Source organism: Ochotona princeps, chromosome Y, assembly GCF_030435755.1.
Source record: "Ochotona princeps isolate mOchPri1 chromosome Y, mOchPri1.hap1, whole genome shotgun sequence".
In the NCBI taxonomy this organism is placed as follows: domain Eukaryota; kingdom Metazoa; phylum Chordata; class Mammalia; order Lagomorpha; family Ochotonidae; genus Ochotona; species Ochotona princeps.
Window position 1 is genome coordinate 1,698,393 of NC_080866.1, and position 22,386 is coordinate 1,720,778.

Consider the following 22,386-nt stretch of genomic DNA (forward strand, 5'->3'; position numbering starts at 1 on the left):
AACAGCAAGTACAATTGCCTTTTTCCTTTCTGCAAATGTCTTTACTATACCCAAATCGTAATTACTGTTTAAAATTAGGATTTAATGTTGTGACCAAAAACCTAACTGTGAATAACTACAGACGATGTGAGAAATAAACAGTGAATATTGTATTCACATTACTAAGACATAAAGGGATAATCTTCTCATCAACTAACTTTATGTAAAGGCTTATGAATTAAAGTCTTACTTGTATTTTCTTAAATTTACATTATACTTGGGAAAACTCAAATTCAAAGAATATTTTAAAAGAATTGCTCATCCAGAACATATAGTCTTAAAAATAGGCTAGTGAATGGCATTAATAACTGGAAGAGGATATCAACAAGTGCCGAAGGAAAAAAGAAGCTGCAAAACAAAATCTATCCCATGCTTTTGCTTTTGGCTGGCATTAGGTTTAGATACCTATACAACTGAAGACTTTAAAACTGGATTAACTCTAGCATCTAAAAGGCCACTTAAACATGTTTAAGCCTGTAAATGCAGCTTCTGAACATGACTGTGACAAGTATGTATGTATGTGTAAACACTCATTAGCGGGAACTTCAAAAGTGTGTTAACCAAAATTCCTAATAACCATGTCCTAATGTACTGCACTCATTGAATGCTAAACTTTTATGTATGACTTACTAATTGCTAAAAATACATCAACTTTCAAATACCCATAACTGAAAGACTTAAAATATACTCTTATGTCCCAATCAAAGTCAACTTATGTACTACATCTTTTTAAATTTTTGCAAACTCTACTCAATAAAAATAACGCTGAACTTGCCAACTCTACGTGGTAATTAACACTTTTCTGCTACATGGACTTAAAAGAAAACTTAATTTTTAGGAGGTATGTTTGGGTTAGCCTCCCAGAGAAATCTGAAGTATGAATTTGAAATTTTGTGAAAATATTTCATCTAAAAATACCTTATTCTATACCAAAAACATTTAAATGTTTTGCCTTTTCTAGTGTCCTTACTTTCCTTTTAATTCTTCATCTTGAATTTAATCTCTCAAAAGCATGTTGAAAAGGTCTCACATCACTAAGCTTAAGAGGTATTTCACATTCTTTTCATCAAAGGTTTAAAATTTGAGGTTGTGTATTTTAAGTGTATAATAAGCAAGTAAGCAACACATAATGTTGCAAAAAAATCTTATGAGCCACATTTAGCTCTCATAGAATCCAAAATTCCCTCTTCCATTAAGTTTCACTTATAAAATAATATTCCAAGACAAAGCACAGATGGGATAAAACTCAAAAAAGCAAGTCTTTTTGGTATGACTTTTGAAGTCGTCCATGTTAAAAACAAGAGAAAAAAAGCACTGAAAAGAACATTTAAGCTTTGTTTGGCTGCATAGTTCACTTAAACAAAATGAAAATCAAATACAAATCTAGTCAGTGTTGCATATAAGTGTTTCAAATGCAAAGTTCCACTCTCAGTCTGTAAAGATTAGGAAACAAGACAAGAAAATGACTGCCATGCTATAATACTACAATCTGACAGTAAAACCTCCCAGTTTATGTTAGTAGATGTGTCTAATACAAAAATCTGCACAGAAAAATACTTTTTACTTTTAAAGTCACCAATCTTACTTTGGATGAGCACCACCAAGATGTGCAGCTTAAGGATTGTAGGCAAATGTAAACAGAACTCCATTTCTGCACATAGCATTAATTAATACACAGTATTGTATGTGACTGAAGCTAACTGCTTTAAGATAAATTTTCTGCCTCGACAAACACCAATATTCCTCCAAGTTGTTTAGAAGTATCATTAGGGCAGGTCAACTTTTTTGTGATGTCGTATGATGTGCTGGTTCTTTTCTGAAGGTCTTCGGAAACCCTTCTTGCAGTACTCACATCGGTGAGGATAGTCTTTTGTATGAATGGAAATAACATGCCGTTTAAAGCCTGAGGCGTCTGTAGTGCTATATTCACAGTACTCGCACCGATACACTTTCCTGCCACTGTGTGTCTTCATGTGGTTTTTAAGCTCATTCTGTTGGTTAAATCCCTTTCTACATCTCTTACACCTAAATGGAACATCCTTTGTGTGAACTGAGAGAATATGGCGACTCAGAACAAACGGATCTGCAATCTTAAAGTCACAATGTCTACATTGGTGCATTTTTTTAACTTTGTGGGCAGCCACGTGTCTCTTAAGTTCTGAAGGCCTGTGAAAGCCTTTATCACACATGTCACACTTGTGGGGGTAGTCCTTTGTGTGAACCGAAATAATGTGTCGTTTCAAATCACTTGAGTTTGAGCTCTTATGGTTGCAATGCAAACACTGGTGTGTTTTGCTTTCTTGGTGGGTAACAGCATGTTGCTGCACTTCTTTGGTATTTGGGAACGTCAGAAGACAAATGTCACACTTAAATGGCATCTCTTTACTGTGCTTAATTTTCACATGTGTTTTCAAGTTAGAAGAGTCTGCAGACTTATATTCACAGTACTGGCACTCGTATGGCTTCTCACCAGTATGGATTCGCATGTGCTTTCTTAGCTCTGATGGGTGACGGAAGCCTTTACCACATTCCACGCAAATGTGAGGGAAATTTTTACTGTGGACTGCCAAAAGGTGGCGATTCAATAACCCTTGTTCAGCTGTCTCATATTCACAGAATTTGCACTTGTGCATTTTGTTGGCTCCTTTTTCCTTATGCACCATTTTGTGAGTTAACAAAGCCCCGGCATGAGAGAAATGCTTCCCATACTCATCACATTCGATGGTTTTCTCTGTCTTGCTGGCTAGCTTGTGGCTTTCCAGGTGGTTATGTAAATTTATTTTCTTGTTTGTAATGTAGTCACAGTCAGTACAGCGGTACTTCTTGATAAGGTACTCAGGATGGTTTTTCATGTGCCTTTTCAAGAAACCCCTGGATTTAAATTTCTTCCCACAAATAACACAAGGATAAACAGTCAAGGGTTGTCCATCAGGACCAATGATAATTGCTAAGAAAGCAAAAAAAAAAAAAAGATTTGCATGAGTAATTAAGACAATTTGTTTCTCCAAAATGTCAACATGCTCTAAACATTATTGGGAAAACACACCTAAGTTATGATCAGCCTGTCGCTTGCAGCTGAGTAATACAGAGAACTTGTCCTGCTAAGAATAAAAATGTAGAGGAAACCATTTCTCAAATATAGCGTAATGTTTCTGCTTAGATCATTTCAGATAAAATTTAGGCTGACAATAGCATTTAAGTGCATATATATATATAAATCCCATATATAAATACATACAAAACCAATCCAGGAAAGTCATATATTCTGTGAGCATTTAAGCAATTAGGACTCTGCTCCTCTATAAATTATGCTTGCTTTCTGATATGTTTGTTTAAATTCATTTGTGAAAACATTTTATAAATGCATATCACTGAATCACCACATATTTTCATTTCTTTCCTTCAAATTGTGACTTCTTCTGCTTCTTCATCTACAAAAATCATTCATGAATATCTTTGAACTCTGAAAACTGTATTTTCAAATTGATACGTAAAAGCACATGTGGTCTGGTGGCTAAATGCCATTCCTTGTACCACTGTGAATATATACTAGGGTTTTATCTGAAAACTCACTGTGCCCTGCAACATTTGTGCCCTCACCTGTTTGGTACTGCCTGGAATCAGGTCTTCTCCTTTTCTTTGTTTTTTGTTTAGCCAGTCTGCCGAGGCTAGCCGACTCATCTATGTGCAAGAGGGCACTGGCAGTGCCATTCCGGTTTTCAATCCCATCAGAATTATTGCCTAACAATATGCATTAAGAAAAAAATGATGCAGTATTATAAATTACAAAGAATTAGGAATTCTTTACAACTACAACAGTAAGACATGATACTCATGAATGACAGAACTCCCTGTTTTTAGGTGATGGGCTTTATGGGCATGTTTATTAAAGCATGACTATGGGAAACGCCAAGCTTCCAAATATAGCAGCACCCTTGTCCCACAGATTCCTGTATACATTCCAAACCATGAAGTCACAAGCTAGGTAAAGTCAAAGTCAAATTGCACATATGTCCTATGTACTTCTTGCACAAAATTATGAACAAAAGAAACAGAGTAACAAAGGAAACTGATTAACTATGTATTTTTCCTCTACTTTTGCTTAAATCACCCAAATCAACTTCATATTTCTGAAGTCATAAAAGTACAGAAGTTACCTACTAACTATAAACTGCTGTTCAAGACTCACCGTAAGCTGCTGCCCATGCTACTGGCAGGAAGGTTTTGATTTCATTGCCATCCATTTGTTGTTCATGTGCAGCAGCAGCAGCTGCGACAGCAGCATCTTCCTCCCCTACAATCACTTCCACATATACTTCATCAGCAATTTCAGCAGCATCTACATAGAAAATTAAAAATCTTTTGTGAGATTTATAGTGCTAATACAGGAAAATATATAGTAATAATAAGGCAGTAAATGTTCAACATTACTCAATTTGTGTGTGTGTGTGTGTGTGTGTGTGTGTGTGTATTTTACATTACTTGAAAGTAGACAGATGATCAGAGTCCTGTCTACTGCCTTATTCTCCAAACTCCTGTAACATCTGAAGCTTGCAAGCTGAGGCAGGGAACTCAAGCCAGTCTCCCATGCGGAGTAGCAATGGGCCAATTATTCGAATGCCATTTGCTGCATCCCAGGGTGAGTGTTAGCTGGAACTGGGAGTGAAGGCAGGCATGGAACTTAACTGAGGGACTTGGATTTGGGACTCTACTGCCTTACTGCTAGGCCAAATGCTTGCCCCATAACTTATCTTTAAAGCAACAATCTAAAGCTTTCAACAACAACCCCTCTGTCATCCCATGCAGCATTACAGCATGATTGCTAAAATTGTAGTGTTCGTTTCCTCAAACAGTGGATAAACCAAGAAAACTGAACAGAAAACAGATAACAATCTCCCACAAAAAGGCCACCTGCTTACTTAAATCTTCATCTTCTTGCTGAGAGTCATCAACAGTCACATAAACCATCTTTTCCCTGGGAACATGGACACTGTTGTTCTGATCAAGTAGCTCGATTCCACGATCATTTTCAGGCTCACTCTCTACAATGTCGACAGTTCCACCTTTCAGGGCAAAAGACAGTTCCAAGAATTTATTCCAAAATTTGTTTTAACCAGTTTCACTTATTACCTTTCACTGTATTCTTATATGCACTTTTTTTCATACATTAAAAGTAAGTCTCGGAGTATCAGAAAAGATTTTAAATTTTCTACTTGAAATAAACAACTACTAACATTAAAAAAGCTAACAAAATTAATCAAATACTTGGAACAGGAAATACAAAATGCTTAAGTTTCCTCTTACCTAGGTCATCCTCTCCAGTGTCAGCTTTAAAAATGTAGACCTTGATCACTTCTGGGCAAGTGCCATCTACTTTACAAGGATTCATTTCTGACTCTGCATCCATAGGCAATCCAGAAGGACTATCATGTTCTACTTTACCAGCATCATCTACTAAACAGGGGGGGAAAAAACCTAAATAATAACAGTAGACATTTAAGCAAAATAATGTTGAAGTCTTTCTGCAGGAACAATTATTTAGGTTTACATGAAAGTGTTTGCTCTAACCAAGACAACATATAGATGTACATTTCACAAAAATTATTGTCAAAAGACACAAAAGAAAATACTTGACTTTCTTTTGTTCGTCTAACTGAAAGCAGCCCTGTGTGTCAGGTATCTGTAAAGAACTTGCAAGCGGGCCTGGCACAGTAGCCTAGCACTTAAAGTCCTTGCTTTACACACACAGGGATCCCATACGGGTGCGGGTTCATATCCCAGCCTCTCCATTTCCCTTCCAGCCCCCTGCTTGTGGCCTGCGATGTCAGCAGAGGACGGGCCAAAGCCTTGGGACCCTGCACCCATGTGGGAGACCCAGAAGAAGCTCCTGGCTCCTGGCTTTGGATTGGCTCGGCTCCAGCCATTGCGGCCATTTTGGGAGTAAGCTAGCAGACTCAGGATCTTCCTCACTGTCTCTCCTCCTCTCAGTAAGTCTGACTTTCCATAAATAAATAAATAAATAAACAAACAAACACATAAATAAAGTTCTTACAAGCAATATCTTAAAACCAGCAGTCATAACACAAATATTTTATTAGCATCACCTCTACTTTGTTACATCTAAATATAACTTGATTTTATCTGCTTCTGTTGAATCACAGTTTTTTTTAAAAGATTTATTTATTTTTATTACAAAGTCAGATATACAGAGAGGAGGAGGAGAGACAGAGAGGAAAATCTTCTGTCCGATGATTCACCCCCCAAGTGAGCGCAACGGCCGGTGCTGCACTGATCGAAAGCCGGGAACCAGGAACCTCTTCCGGGTCTCCCACGCGGGTGCAGGGTCCCAAGGCCTTGGGTCATCCTTGACTGCTTTCCCAGGCCACAAGCAGGGAGCTGGATGGGAAGTGGAGCTGCCAGGACCAGAAATGGCGCCCATATGGGATCCCGGCTCATTCAAGGCGAGGACTTCAGCCGCTAGGCCATGCCGCCGGGCCGCTGAATCAGAGTTTTAAAGACTAAAACCCGTGGCTGAAAGAATGGTACAGTGCAGTGAAACAACATAAACTGATTTAAAACTGTAGAAATGAAGAACATGTAAGCTTCAGAATAGGATTTTCCCAAGTAAGAAAGTATTTCTGAAAATGCTAGTAACAGCTACCTTTAACATGGCATCTTCAAATTTTGTCAAACACACGAATGCCCATACGTGGAACTGCACTGAAATGCAATTTTCAATATTAAGCTTGTGTAAGAATTCCTTTTCTTAAAACTGGTTCCTATAATTTGCCTCTCCATCTTCATAAATTTGCCTATACTTTTAAAACCAGACTGTTGCTAAGGTTTGCTTATTGTTACCCATCTTAGGAACAAGATGTATTTATCTTTGTTCTCATAACACTATGGTAGTAAACACTTATAAAACAAAGATTCTGTAACTTGATTTTTCTATACTACTTTCTAAAAGGCAATACTGCTCCTTTTCCTACCAAGTGAAATACAAATTGCAGTCAAGCAACTGAAATCTTCCCCCACATTTCATATCCCACTTGTCCCAATTTTGACTTTTTTTTAATGTTTTAACTTTACATTAAGAGATTTTATTATTGAGATGGATGGCACAACTTCAACCCACAACGAAAATTCACAAGCTTTGTTTTCCCTACATGTTATCAGAAAAGCAATTTACTCATCCCATAAAACAGACTTTGCCATTAGGCTCTTCATCACATCCTCTCTTTACTTTTTCAACGTATTTATTGATCCATTACTTTTCAGGGCTACTTCTATCTGCAAACAATATTTTCCTCCTCCCTGGAGCCAATAATAAAAAACACACGACTTGAGCTCCTTCTCCTTTACACAACTATTTATCCAATTATTCACACCGCACATTTCCTAAATTCAAGTTAATCAGGTTTTTAATGCTTAAGATTATTAATCATAACCTTTCATTAAGATTACTAACTGAAATAACTTAAAATGAATTCACAATTCTCAACTGACTAGCTCTTTCACTGAAACTGATATGTCTGCCTGACTCTTTCTTTCCTGAGTTTAGGGTCTATATTAATAACTTCAGTTTGCAGTTGGTGAGGTATCCCTGCAACAAACTCAGAAATCAAAGCTCTTGTTGAATATAGTTATTTTTTTCCTAAAACACTAGTGCTTAAATAATTTACTTATTAACTAATTACTTGTGTAACATAATACATAAATCAGTCACCATGAGGAAATAGGATCTGTTTTGATCACAAGTCTGTAACATTGCCATGACACTAGTAACTATCCAGCATTCATTTTAAGGACAGTGCTCATGTATACCTGTCTACAAAGCAAAAAGAACACGTTGAAAAAAACCCTGTGAAGAAAATATTTTAGGAAACATGAGGTTCAGCTTTGTCTTTTCAATTGGTAACAGAAGTGAAAATGGTCCAATTCACATACTGTACTACCCAGATATTTTTGTTTTGGATACCTACTTTGTTAGGTAACCTTGGTTTATGCAAATATTTCACCTAATGTGGTATTAAAAAAAATCAGTACCTACCTTTTTACCAGTTTCTGCAGTCTCAACTGCCTTCCATATAGTTCTCTCCCTCTCTCTTTTTTTAAACCAATAAATTTCAAGCAGGACTACCACTCAAGAATATTAAAATTTTAAAAATCCTACCATTCGACTGTTTGAATTGAGTAAGTTTAGTGGGCATAAAATGGTTAAATCACAGATGCCTAGAATACATACAGTGTTCTATTGTTTTGCTGTTATTTCACACAGATATCACTGTAGTTAATTCACTAATCTAACTGTAATTATTATGGTGCAGTTTTATCAAACTATCAATTTGTAATTAGGATAGGGAATTGCCTCCACAGATTCTAATCATGCTTACAACAAGATGCCCATAAAATTCAACATCCTACAATGCAAAATATGCAATTAAGTGTTTTCAGAGAATTTATGTAGTTGACAGGAGCTATCATTTTCTAATTTCAGTATATTTTCATTGACTTTCCCACTTCAAAAGAATTTCTTTCAGAACCAAACATCTGTTGATCTTGCAATATACACCCATCCATCTATTTGCTTAAAAGAGAGAATAACTGAGTGAAAAATGGAAAGAGTAGAGGAAGACAGAATGAAGACTCTTTTTCTTAACAGTTTGGAGGCTTTTCATGTTTTTAAAGGTTTATTTATATTTCTTGTAAAGGCAGATCTGTTCAGAGAAAGAAGGAGAAATACAGAGCAGGTCTTCCATCTGCTAGTTGACTCCCCAAATGGCCGCAAGAACTGACGCCAAGTCAATCCACAGCCAACAGCCAGAAGCTTCTTCCAGGTCTCCCATGTGAGGGTCCCAAGGCTTTGGGTCTGCCCTCTACTGCGTTCTCAGGCCACAAGCAGGAGCCGGATGGATACCACAAGTAGCTGGGACACAAACCAACACTCACATTGACTGCCAGTGCTACAGCGTGAAGGACTAGACTGTTGAACCACCGCACTGGTCCCTGGTTAATTTGACTTCTAAGGCACAAAACATTCAGAGTGGACCTGGTGTGGTGGCCTAGCGGCTGAAGTCCTCGCCGTGAACGTGTCAGGATCCCATAAGGGCGCTGGTTCTAATCCCGGCAGCCCCACTTCCCATCCAGCTCCTTGCTTGTGGCCTGGGAAAGCGGCAGAGGATGGTCCAAAGCCTTGGGACCCTGCACCCGTGCGGGAGACCCAGAAGAGGCTCCTGGCTCCTGGCTTCGGACTGGCTCAACTGCAGCCATTGCAGCCACTTGTGGAGTGAACCATCAGACGCAAGATCTTCCTCTCTGTCTCTCCTCCTCTCTGTATATCTGACTTTGTAATATAAATAAATAAATACATTAGTTAATTAATAATAGAAATTTAAAAAAAAGAAAAAAACATTCAGAGCTAGGTAAGGCTGAAGTCAGCCACTAAGAGTTCGTTTTGGGTTTTATACAGAGGTACCAGGTGCCCAAGCAGCTGGGAATTAGAAAAAGCTTACTTATTTGGGGGATGGAGAGAGCATGGGAAGAAGAAAAAGATTTGCCACCCATGGCTAGGTACTCTCTAAATACCCACAGCAGGTTGTGAATTAGAATATGTTAATTTAAAAAAAGTGGGTAAAAAACAGAATCACATGAATGTAGAGAGCACACTTAAAAATTCAAATTGCAAGCACTACAGAATCGATATCTGTGAACTAAACAAAGCTGTGGCCAATCATGCACGGGTTAATGAACCAGCAAACACAAGGAAGAAAGCTGGCATCCCACAGAAATAAAGAACACAGGTTAAAACCTGTTTTAGGGCTGCTGTTGTGGCGCAGGGTGAGGCTGTTCCTCGCTAGCAAGCCTAGAAAAGCAGTAAAAGATGGCCCAATTCCTTAGGTAGCTATACCCATAAGGCAGACAAGATGGAATTTGGGGATCCCAGCTTTGGCCTAGGCTAGCTCTTGAAGCATATATATAAATCGCCAACCATCTTATCTATAAACTATTTGGAAAAAAAGATGTTGCTTAAATTCCAAAAGTAAAGGTTTACTTAAAAATTTACTTTAAAGGGAAACATGGCAATGAGATGAACAAGGGCAGCAGTCATCATAAAAAGACATATTCAACGTGAATGTCATTCATGTGTTATAATTCCTGTTACTAAAAGATCCAGACACGCATCTCATGACTTCATTAACATCAGTCCTTTTTCATTCTTTATCTTTCTCATCTATTTCCTTCTCAAGCATAAATAACTTTATACCTTTTCACTTAAGTATGGCTCATTTTACCAGGGAATATATGAAACTAATCTTAATTTTACAAAAGCCTAAAGAAAGAAAAATTTATTTTTGAAAGAAAGCTTTTATAAACACCTGAGCTCTAAGACTTACAGGAAATCATAAGGTAGTCCTCACAGTTGCCTTTATCATCTTCCTGGTCCACCGGGATCCCACTGGCATCTAAGATTGCTTCAGATGCACAATCTGCTACCAATATTTCTTCTGAAACTATGTCGGTGGTTAGAGGATCAGTGATGATTTCTGCTTGTACTACACTATCATGTACTATATGTTCAATGTGTGCAACAGCAGACACATGAATAGATTCACTTGTCAAAACATGTCCGGGCTTAGACAATGAGGCAGAAGTAATATCAGAACCTAAAACATCATCTGGGACTGGGCATTGTGCTAAAGAAACTTCTTTGGCTACATCCGAGTCAAACATTTGCTCAGGAATGATGACACTTTCAGATATATTTGCTTCCTCTAAGATATGTGAGCAGTGCACATCCTCTGTAACAACATCTTCAATAACATCTTGGATTACAACTGAGTCTGGATCATCCGGAGCAAAGTTATGCACAGTTATGTCTGAATTAGAAACAAAAACAGTTTCTTGAACTTCCACAACAATTTGGTCACTATCCATGTGTGCTGCATCAGGTCCTTGAAAAAAATTAAAATGACAAATTTCAGGAAAATATGCATCACTATCTGAAATAATGTAAATAATACTATTTCACGTCTATCAGAAAATATGCTACCTCATTAATGTTCCTCGCATAATAAAAAACATTAAAGAAAAACAGAACCCATTTTAATTTGCATAAGAAAACAAAATTTTAACCCATGCATTTCACTTGGCTTACATTAACAGTTAGCAGATAAGTATCAGCAAAAGAAAACACTTGCAAGTAGTCACACAGAAAGAAAAAAATTGGGGGTGGACTCTTGAAACACTTAACAGCATAAAAGAATTCCTAGGACACTAAAAGGAAAACACATTACTCATCACAAATTCAGAAAATATAGCACTTTTTTTCCTTTACAGTACATTTCACTGTTCTCATTTCCAAATCTTTGGTCACTCCTATATCCTTCTTTTCCCAAATTGCTTTACTTGTCCCGCCTTTTTAAATTGCAATGTAGCCTTTACGATTCTGGAAATTGAAAATCATCCCTTTCATCTAAGACATACAAAGATAAGGTCAGAACATAAAAATAGTAATTGGTTACAAAGCTAATTTGCGGGATCTGTGTAGTGGCACAACAGAAGAATCTCTGCCCTGCAGTACCAGCATCCCAAATGTGAACTACTTCTAGCTTTGGCTGCTCCACTTCTGATTCAGCTCTCTGCCTTACGTTGCCTCTGCCTTAAGCAAGCAACAGAGGATGGATGAATCAAGTCCTCTGGGGCCTTACACCCACATGGGAAATCTGGAGGAGATCCTGGCTCCTGGGTTCAGATCAGCTAAGCTCTCTGTCCATTCTGGCCATTTGGCAAGTGAATCAATGGACTGAACATCTTTCTCTCTGTGTCTCCTTCTCTCTGTAAAAGTCACCTTTCAAAAATAAAAACAAATCTTAAAAAAAAAATACTAATTTTTCAGTGAAAATTCATTGAGGATAGTTGGGACAGAACCTATTCTAAATTCTTTATCGCCATCAAGCCTCCTCCTTCTAGGATCGTAGGACCAATTATTTCCTTAGGATAAACATACATATAAGCTTTGTAATTGTAAAACCTCCCCAATCTAAGGCTACCAGACAATGACGACATAAAAGTAGAGGAAAGAACAAATGAAAAGTCCAGTGATACAAGCAGATTTAATCAAGTTCCCATATTTTACACTGCATGTGATGTCTAACTGAAATATTTAAAATAAACTCCTCTACTTCGAACAAAATGCATCTATCCTATCAAAAAGGTAAAATTATAATAAATAAAACCAATCATGCATCATGGTTCTTTAGCAAGCAGCAAATACTGAGACTTAATACCAAAACTATTCAGGTGATGTCAAACTTCTACGTCTAATTCATACTAGATGAAATTCAAGCAGATGCCTAATCTAAAGACTGGTTAGGTCTTCTAAGAAGCACACAGCTTCTTGTTCAACAAGAACAGAAGCAGTAAAATCTAGGAAGTCTTCAGTGTCAAATATTACTCATTTGAAATACAGAAATAGCAACGAAAGAAACTTTCACAAAATGATGTGTACCCAGTGTTTACAATACAATCTAGAAATTTGCAGACATGAACCTGAAAACAGTTAGAATGGTCCAAATTAAGATTATCTGCTAGCACTGTAAGCCCTGGAAGTCATTTAAACTCTGGGTTTCAGTTTCTTCTAAAGTAGGACCACAATATCAGCCATGCACACCATCCAGAACTGTGCGTCCTAAAATCTATAATGAGAGCTTTCATTACTATTTTGCACATAAAAATGGAGACCCTGACAGATGAAGCAACTTTCTCAAAGACAAACACTCTAAGTGATATCACGACTAAAAATGTTACTAGTTCTTCAATCTACCAATTAGCTCATTATCAAATTAAGCTGAAAAGGACTTGATTTTTTTTCTGCAAAGAACTTGTATTTCACCATTTCTTTATTAGCATTTGCCATTATTAAGCCACAATTAGCAACTGCAAGCAATTTGTTAAACACAAAAGTTTTAAAAACTCCTTTGTTTCCTGTGGAAATTACTCCTTCTTTATATTGCTAATATGGTCACTTAAAATTATTCAAAGTCTACCTTGAAACTGTAACTATTTTGAAATACAAAACATGGAAACACAGTCCTAATCTCAAGCCTCCAGAATATCATTTTCTTGGTGCCATGATTAATCTGAAATTGTGGAAACATTTTTTCTATTGTTAGAATTGTATAAAGTAGCTCTTACGTTGCTTGTAAATGAGCTAACATGTCATTTGCTTGATGAAGAGGCTCCTTTTAGGAACATGTTAGAGTTGTAGACAGAATAGGGTTAAATGCAGAGGAGCTTGGAATTGTACTTTATCTCCTGAGCAATGAAGATCTGAGAAATGATATGACATAGTTGTTATTTTAAGATGAACACGCACAGAAGCTAAACAATGAGAAAAACAGTTTAACTGAAACAAATTAAGAACTAGATAACATAGTAAGGAACATGTAATAGGAACTAGCATGAAGAAAAACAGCATGTTAAGTAGAATTTTCTTGCCAGGCCCTCTTGCCCTTTCAGCCTATATCATGCCTAAGCAATGTCCATGCTTTTATTTCTGATGCCTGTGAGTACAATACACTACTAAGGCTTATCACCACAGGTTTAGCAGGAATTATTTAGCTTATAAAATCTTAAGATAGATTATTTTGAATCATCTGGAAAGGCCAAGTCTGATCCATTTAATCTTAAATGAAGAACTTCCAATGGCTCACGTTGGAAAGTTGAAGTGGAATAATACAGCTCAGAGATTTTAGGTCCAAAGGATGTCAATTTGTCATGGATGGAAGGAGTCACACAGGAAGTATGTGAAGAAACACTGACAGTCACAAAAGCAAGTCAAATCTCTGGCCAACAGCCATCAAATCGGGAGCTCATGAAACCACAAGGAATCATATTCACTTAACCATCTCAATTACCTTGGCTTTGGGTTCATTTCTCAAGTACCAAGAAAAAAATGCAACTCTAATACTTAGCATGCAGATATGAGAAACCTGAGGTAAGTGACCAAGCCAAAATACGACAGATCTCTGACCAATGGAAACTGAGACAGAAATCTCATTACCTTAAACTGCTAAGCTGATGGTAACATTTAAAGGAATGCAAACTTTGGTGTTAAAAATGGATAGCTACTGCACAAACACTTAAAAATGCAAAGAACATGCTGACATGATACTCCACATAGGAGAACCAAAAAGCTCAGTCAAGAGACTACTGGAACTCATAAGAAACTTTGGCAGGGTGGTAGGATACAAAATTAATGAACACAAATCAGTGGCACTAGTGTACACAAATAATTCTATGACTGAGAAAGAAACAGTAAGTACAGTCCCTTTAAAAATAGCAGGGAGGAATCTTAAATATTTAGGAATTAAGCTAACTAAACATGTGGAAGAACTCTATAATGAAAACTATAAAACATTTAAAAAGGAAACAGAGGAAGACTTTTGAAAAACAGAGGACCTTACCATGTTCCTGGATTAGTAGGACTATCATCAAAATGTCCATAGTACCAAAAGTAATATACACATTCAACACAATCCCAATCAAAATCCCAAAAACACTGTTCTCAGAAACAGAAAAGAAGATACGAAAGTTCGTGTGGAAACACAAGAACCACGAACAGTCTGCTTAGAAAAGATGACAAAAGCACAGGCAGGCAAAGACAAAAATAAACAAATGGGACTATATCAAACTAAAAAACTTCTGTACAGCAAAGGAAACTGTTAACAAAGTGAAGAAGCAACCAACAGAATGGGAGAAAATTTTTACACACTGCACAAGTGATAAGGGACTAATATCAAGGATTTACAAAGAGCTTCAGATCCCAGAGAGGGTAAAAAACATAAAAATCAAACAACACAACAACAACAACAACAAAGGGCAAATGAAATGAACAGAGATTTTTCAAAAGAACAGATTCAAATGGCTAACAGACAAAGGAAATGATGCTCAGGCTCCGAGCCATCACGTAGATACAAATGGAAACCACATTGAGGTACCACCTAACTCCAGTGAGACTGGCCTACATTCAAAACTCAACTAACAATACCTGCTGGCGTGGATGTGGGAAGAAAGGCACCCTTTATCACTGCTGGTGGGAGGGCAGGTTAGTACAATCGCTGTGGAAATCAGTATGCAGAGTACTTGGAGAATTGCAACTAAACCTGCCATATGGCTCAGCTCTCAGCTCCTAGGAATATACCCAAAGGAAATGCAAACTGCATGTGAGAAGGGGATCTGTAATCCTATATTTACCTATACTTACAGCAGCAGCACAATATACGATAGAAAAGACACTGAAACAATCCAGATGTCCGTCCAAAGAGGAGTGGTTAGAGAAACTGTGGTACATCTACTCCATGGAATATTATTCATCCATTTAAAGACTGAAATTGCACCATTTGCAACTAGATGGTTCCAACTAGAGATCATAATGCTCAGCGAAAAAAGTCAATCCCAAAAAGACAAATACTGTATGTTCTCTCTATTCTAAGAAAGCAATCATGTAAATTGGAAGTATATAGTGATGGAGTAATAGAGACTACCATACCCAGATCTGAAGACACAATGTAACATGCATCCCTACTTTCAAGTCAAGGACGGACTCCCAATGAAACTGCTGGACATAGTTAGACAATGAGATGATGACAGACTGATGGAGTTATAACTCCTTATGAAGGACTATACTATTGTAACAATATGGGGAAAGCCATCCAGGGTGTGCTGAAATTTGGGGAGGAAGAATTTCAGACTCTATAGAATTGTATCATAAAGTTCAAAATTAAAAATAAAACTAAAAATGCAAAGTGATTTTGGGACCGTTCTGGCTCTGCCTGCAATACTCATCCCATATCGGTGTGTGCAGCCTTTTCTACTTCTGATGGATCGACCCATCTACCTGCCAATGGCCTGAGAAAGCTGTAGAGGATGCCCCAAGGCTTTGGATCCTGAGCCAACTTAGGAAATCCAGAAGAAGCTCATGGATCCTCGCTTCTCACTGACTCAGCTCCAGCCACTGAGGACATCTGGGGAGTAAACCAGTAAATGGGAGACATCTCCTTCCCTCTCCCTCTCTTTTTCTCTGTAAATATGTCTTTCAAATTAAAAGAAAATCTTAAAAAATGTGATTTTGCAATCATGAAACTAAGAAAAGCCTAGTTTCTATTTCCTTTTGTTTGTACGCTTCCTCTCTTGGGAAATGAATGACTCGGAGCTCCAGGATGACAATGATCTAGACTGTAATCCTACTGACGAAGGAAGTGACTCAACTGACAAATGGACTACCAGTTTTAAAAAGAACTCTCACTGCCACAGCATTTGCAATTTAGCTTAGAGAGTTCTGGTTTTCCTTTTGCTTCTTTTTTTCTAGGAAAAAAAATTCCAAGAGAATAAACTTTTGAATATTCATCATCACTGAACTTAATAAACTGAACTTACAATTAAAAATAAAAGCCTAGATTCATTTGAACAGTGCACTAGTAGTGTACTCTGCTGCTAAGCACACTGACGAACACTTAGAGAATTTAAACCATGGTGCTAGTGACGGTTGCACTGAAAATTAGGAACATTTTATTAGAAACTGAGAAAAGCCATTTTGGTTACATCACTATAGGTTTAAGAAAACTCTGTTATGTGATCATATGGAAAGTGTAACTTGTAGCAACTCTGATATATAATTTAGGGGATTTCAGCCAAGTTTTGTAAAAAGGTTCTTGACACAAATTCAAGAAAAAGAAATAATGGTAATTTCTATCAAGCCCCCCCCCAAATGAAATGCACTTGGGAAATTCTGAGGCTATTAAGAAAGGGAAGAAAAGGTGAAATTTAGAAGATTCTTTGAATCACAATGCGACCAGAGAGTCAGTGGCTGGGATCTTGCTGAGGGGGCTGCATCAGCCCTTTTCTCTGCCTTGCTTGTTGGGCTTTAGCAGAATTCAAAATGGCTGGCAGTAAAGCTAGGAAGGACCCTAGGAAGGATTTCGGAAACTCCAAGACAAATGCAGTTTCCCTCTTGCAATTCCAGGTGGGCTGCACTCATCAACAACCTGAAATCTAGCCATGGATGTGTGGGTGTGAATCCTACTGCGTACAGTGCAGCCACGCTGGAAGTATGTCATTGCAGAGGTACCTAAGCTGGTGGGAACTGCACCAAAAGACTTCAAGGTAAAGCGTATTACCCCGTGTCACTTGCAACTGGCTATTCATGGAGATGAATAACTTGACTCTCTCATGAAGGCCACAACTGGTGGTGGTGGTGCCATCCGACACATCCACAGTCTGACTGTGGACAATACAAGAAAGAACAATACAAGACTAAAGCATGCCTGTATTCCTTATTACCTCAGGACTTTCAGTACTATACCAACTGTGCAGTGTTGGTGATTCCAAGCAGAGTACATCTCTATGAAAAACACAGTTTTGCCTTTTTGCAATCCTATTTGAGCAAATCAGAAGTTTTATTAGCTTTCCAACCAACCAAATTTCTGCATTCAAGTCTCAATCATATTTACGTGGAACTGTGACTTCAAAAGAGCTATTGATTTTGATGTAGTGGGTTTTGATTGATTTGACTGTTTTTAAAAAACTGCCTGGATTTTAACTGTAATTATAGTAAGTTACAATGGCAACCATTTGGTTTTGTACCGACATTATTTCTACCCACATGTATAAACCCAATAAAGGTCATTTCCCAAAGGGAGAAAAAAAAGTTCTTTGCCAGGAAAAGATTGGGAAAAAACCAAGGAAGATTTAAAAAATTTTGTCTCCATGCACAAAATTAAAATATGACTCACAAAAACCACAATAAAGGTGTCCAGCATGAAACACTGGACAACTCAATCAATTCAAAATAAAACAAAATAAAATAATAACACAAATGAAAATCTCTTTCAAAACAAGCAAAAACTATAGCTTAAGTGCCAATTAAATGCAACAAAGTCTTCAGAGATTTACTCTAAGAAAACTGCTGGTTTGAAGCAGAGGATATATATTATGAAAAAAAAAAGTTTGACTCCTGAAATTCTAGGATCAAGGAAAAGGCTGATAGCTTACTATATCTGATGAAAAAAGCAAAGAAAACAGAGCACACAACTGACTATTCTCAGGTTGTAAAACTTGAGAAAGTCCACCTAGATAGATTTGACAGTTTCTTTACACTAGTGACTGAATGCTTCCACAATTTACCAACCTTGGACCAGATACTCAGAAGCATCTGACTTTGTCAGGTGCAAATAAGTGTTCATTGCTCTGGGGTCAGAAGGTGGATAATAACTGCGATTTATATTATATTATATTATATTATATTTTATTATATTTTATATATAAATTATTATTAAGCATACATTAGTAGTAGTAGTGTATGTATTGGTGAATGTATAATAAGTGTATAGGACTTATATTATACATAAAAATTGTTTATGTAGAATATAATATAATGTATAATATAATATATACATAAGGGCTTATACACTTAAAAATAACTTACATCTAAAATATCACAGAGACTTGATTAAGACAGGCACTGCTTAAGAGTTCCAAATGGCAGATCCGGCGTGATAGCATAGTGGTTAAAGTCCTCGCCATGCACGTGCCAGTATCCCATATGGGTGCCAGTTCTAATCCCAGCGACCCCGCTTCCCATCCAGCTCCCTGCTTGTGGCCTGGGAAGCAGTCGAGGATGGCCCAAAGCCTTGGGACCCTGCACCCGCGTGGGACACCCAGAAGAGCTAGCTCCTAGCTCCTGGCTTTGAACTGGCTCAGCTGCAGCCGTTGCGGCCGCTTGGGGAGTGCACCATCGGAAGGAAGATCTTCCTCTCTGTCCTCCAAATGGCCAATTTTAGAAAAGGATTTATTGCTAAGAATCCTGTAGACAAGTCAATGTATTTACATTTAGAAAACACATTCTAAAAACCAGAATATACACAGTGATGACACAACTGGGCCTCCAAAGATGCCTGAATTCTAATCTCTAACTCTTGAAATGTAACATGGTCAGGCCCAAGAAATTCTGCAGATGTCGTAAAGGTAATGTTTTCATGACAAAATAACCTCTTTAATTTCACTTATTATAAACATTTTGAAGTACATTTGTTTAAGCAGCCAAAATAATAATAATAATAATAATAATAATAATAATAATAACAGCAACAACAATAATAATCTTTTGGGTCTAAAGTCAGGGATATGTGGTGGAAAGGAAAATAAATAAGATTCAAAGGATGAAAGGGATTTCAGTCACTGTAGCTAAACAAAACCACAGGCAAAGCACGAGAAGGAATTTAGAGGTTAACCTGTTGAAGCAAAGAGTATCCACCAGTTGACAACTGCAGGGCATAAGCAAAGAATATCTCCATCTTAAAACTGCAAGGACTACATTTTGGAAAAAGTACAACTATTATTAGAACTGCATTCTCTTTCAGAAGCATTGAGCAAGGAAGAAGGCACTGCAGAAAAACTTGTTTCTGAGCTTGTGAAGCTCTACACACAGAAATCAGTTTAAACTAGCACTATGCCTGTCTTTCTGAGTCACAAAACTGTAATATATTTGCCTTGTTTTAAGTCTTTAAACTATGGAAAGGTGGTCTTCTAGTACAGAAAACTAACCTTTTGAAAGCACTTTGGAAGGAAGAACAGATAAGATGCAGCTATGTACTGAAAAGTAAAATAATAGCATTACAGTACAATTTTGACACTGATACAGTACAAATAAGATTATGCTAGGAGTTTTAGGCAGGTCAGTGAATCTAAATAAAATTTAGTATCAGATGTAACAGTTCCACCTCTTGACAATCTCCTACTATGGCAGATGTGGACTGACAAAAACCAGAAACAGTTATACCTATTCCATCAAAACATGTGTTTGCCTCTTGCGGCTGCAATTCAAATTTATCTTCGTCCATGGTCGTTAATTATCATTAGTCACAGCTCCTACACCTGGGAATAAAATGTATACCAAATGTTAATGTTATGGAACAAAAAACCCTTAATATCCCAATTTTTACACAGTTGAAAAGTTCACATTTGTATTAGCAAACTACATAAAAAGGGAACAAATTGATTTCCAGTGGTTTATGGGTTAGCCACAAGAAAGATCGTTAATAGGCAGCTTCCATAAATGCAAATACCTTCAGTATTCAGCTTAATAAAGTCAGCTTATTCATATTAGAAGACAGAACATTTCTCCCAGAAGATCCCTTGCTGCCCAATCTCTGCATAATGCAATGGCTCTGCTGAAATGCACTTTGTAAGTTATCAAAGGCTCTTCTGCAATAATTATAAGATCTTTAAATTAAGTATGGTCTCCAAACTTCCTACAAGAAACTGAAACTATAAAAAAAAATTGATGACTATAAACACTATGGGGATTTCCAAATACTCAATGTACATATAAAACATTTTTTTTTTCTCTGAACCATAGGTACCGGTTAAAAAGTGCTAAACTTTATTTCACATAATTTAAGATAAAAATCCTACATGTATAATATGTAGGATAAGCAAGAGTCCTTTACGGCTGCCATTACAATGCATGCACACAAGAACCAATTCTGTCTTAGATAGCAAGGTATTCATTCAGCTTACTAATAAACATTTCTAAGTACAATTTCTGATCTATTGTTTAAAAGGCAGAGAGTAGGGGGAACAGGAACGAAGCGCAGAAAGATTTTATTTCCTTGCAAGTATTGCACAATCTTTCTCCTTTTCTTTCTTTACTTCTTCATCAATTTCCCCTAGGCCTGACTAATAAATAGCCTTCAATAACCCTTTACAGCTAAATTTCCCCTTTTCTAAATTTCCCCAACATCAAGGATCAGACGATATTTTGCTGAGCTTCAGAAAAACAAATCAGCACTTGTTTTTGCCTTGGGCATTCTTTCATAAAAAAAATCCTTATCCTTATAGTCTCTGAGCCACGTGTCCTCCTCCATCCCTTCCTGCCTCTTGAATATCTCTTGTCCCTCCCCGTGGATTTTGTGTGCCGTGTGCTTTGTTTGCAGACCTCTGTTTACAAGAGTTTCTTCTTTTATGATAATCATTTTCTTATGCATCTTACTTTACCTGATTAAAATGAGTATTAGTTCAAACACAGAAGAAGAGTGTTTCTAATGCAAACAAAATTATATCAACCTTTTATTTAAGAAAATAGTTAAGGTTGGGGCTACCCTGGCGGCTCAACAGGCTAATCTACTGTCTACAACAGCAGGTACTCCATATAGGTGCTAGTTTGTGATCCCAACTGCTCCACTTCCTATCCAGCTCCCTGATCGTGGCCTGGGAAAGCTGCAGAGGATGTCCCAAAGCCTTGGGACCTTGTTCCTGCATGGAAGACCCAGAGGAAGCGCCTGGCTGCTGGCTTAAGGATCAGCTCAGCCCCAATTTGAAGAGTGAACTAATGGATGAAAGATCTCTCTGTCTCTCATCAATCCTACAACTCTGTCTTTCAAATAAAAATAAATCTTAAGAAAAAGAAAATAGGGCAGGTGTTAAGACACTGTCGGAGCAGGTACCACCTAACATCCTGTATCTGAGTATAGGTTGCTATTTTCAAGCTACTTGATGTGCCCAAGTGAAAGATACCCATGTTTGAGACTCAGATGGAATTCCTACCTCCTAGACATAGCCTGGCCCAAGCCCTGGCCACTGAAGCCATTTGATAAGTGTTCAGGTGGAGGAAGAACTCTTTCTACCCTATCTCGTCTTACTTTGAAACAAGCAAATCTTTTTTGTTTAAAACAAAAGTACTTAATGACATAATCAAGGTTCTCCTGGCCTAAATAACCTAACGTTTGCCTGCAACTCCTCATTTTCCCAGTAGAGTTGGTATTCATTCACAGAGTCTGCCTTCACTCTTTGGATAAATAGTATTACCCAATGTTTGTACAAGATCCTAAGTCTAAGTCTCTATTTATTCTGATTTTCTCTACCTCAAATTCTTCTCTGTACCATCTGATCTTCACTTATCCCTTATTTTCCCTTGCTCCCATCAAATGCTGGGGATACCTACTCCTCCGTGAATTTCCAATGTGCTTCATCCTTTTCCTTTTGCTTTGTGTCTATTACCTCTGCATGTGTTAATTTTCAAATGTTAATAATTGTATGGACTTTAAGTTAATGTTCAAGTGACTAACACAATTGTGATTCATTTAATGAATTTCAACTGGAGACAGTTTCAAACAACAGAGGTTTTATGGTATTCAAAGCACTTCACATAAAAAAAAATGTCCTTGCACTATATCCAGGTGCACATGGAGGATATGGCAGACCACAGGAACCTGCAGACGACACCTGGCACCACAACAGAGGAGGAGGATAGAACACATCAATCAACTACCCCAGCCACGTATTGGCAGT

The 22,386-nt window shown here is 37.4% G+C and overlaps 1 protein-coding gene across 5 annotated transcripts; it reads right to left on the minus strand.

Moving 5' to 3' along the window:
* Positions 1–1,745: 1,745 nt before the first annotated feature.
* On the minus strand, positions 1,746–19,968 carry LOC131478771 (zinc finger X-chromosomal protein-like). Of its 5 annotated transcripts, none has more exons than XM_058659340.1 (7): positions 19,877–19,968; positions 10,434–10,991; positions 5,344–5,490; positions 4,959–5,102; positions 4,229–4,378; positions 3,640–3,780; positions 1,746–2,986 (listed from the first exon to the last, which is right to left on the minus strand). In XM_058659340.1, the coding sequence occupies exons 1-7, from the start codon at positions 19,935–19,937 to the stop codon at positions 1,806–1,808; spliced, it is 2,382 nt and encodes a 793-aa protein (XP_058515323.1). In that variant the 5' UTR covers positions 19,938–19,968; the 3' UTR covers positions 1,746–1,805. The 5 variants fall into 5 exon arrangements, with proteins under 5 accessions (XP_058515323.1, XP_058515322.1, XP_058515321.1 ...); XM_058659339.1 differs by having other exon boundaries at positions 5,344–5,493; XM_058659338.1 differs by having other exon boundaries at positions 5,344–5,514.
* Positions 19,969–22,386: the final 2,418 nt, after the last annotated feature.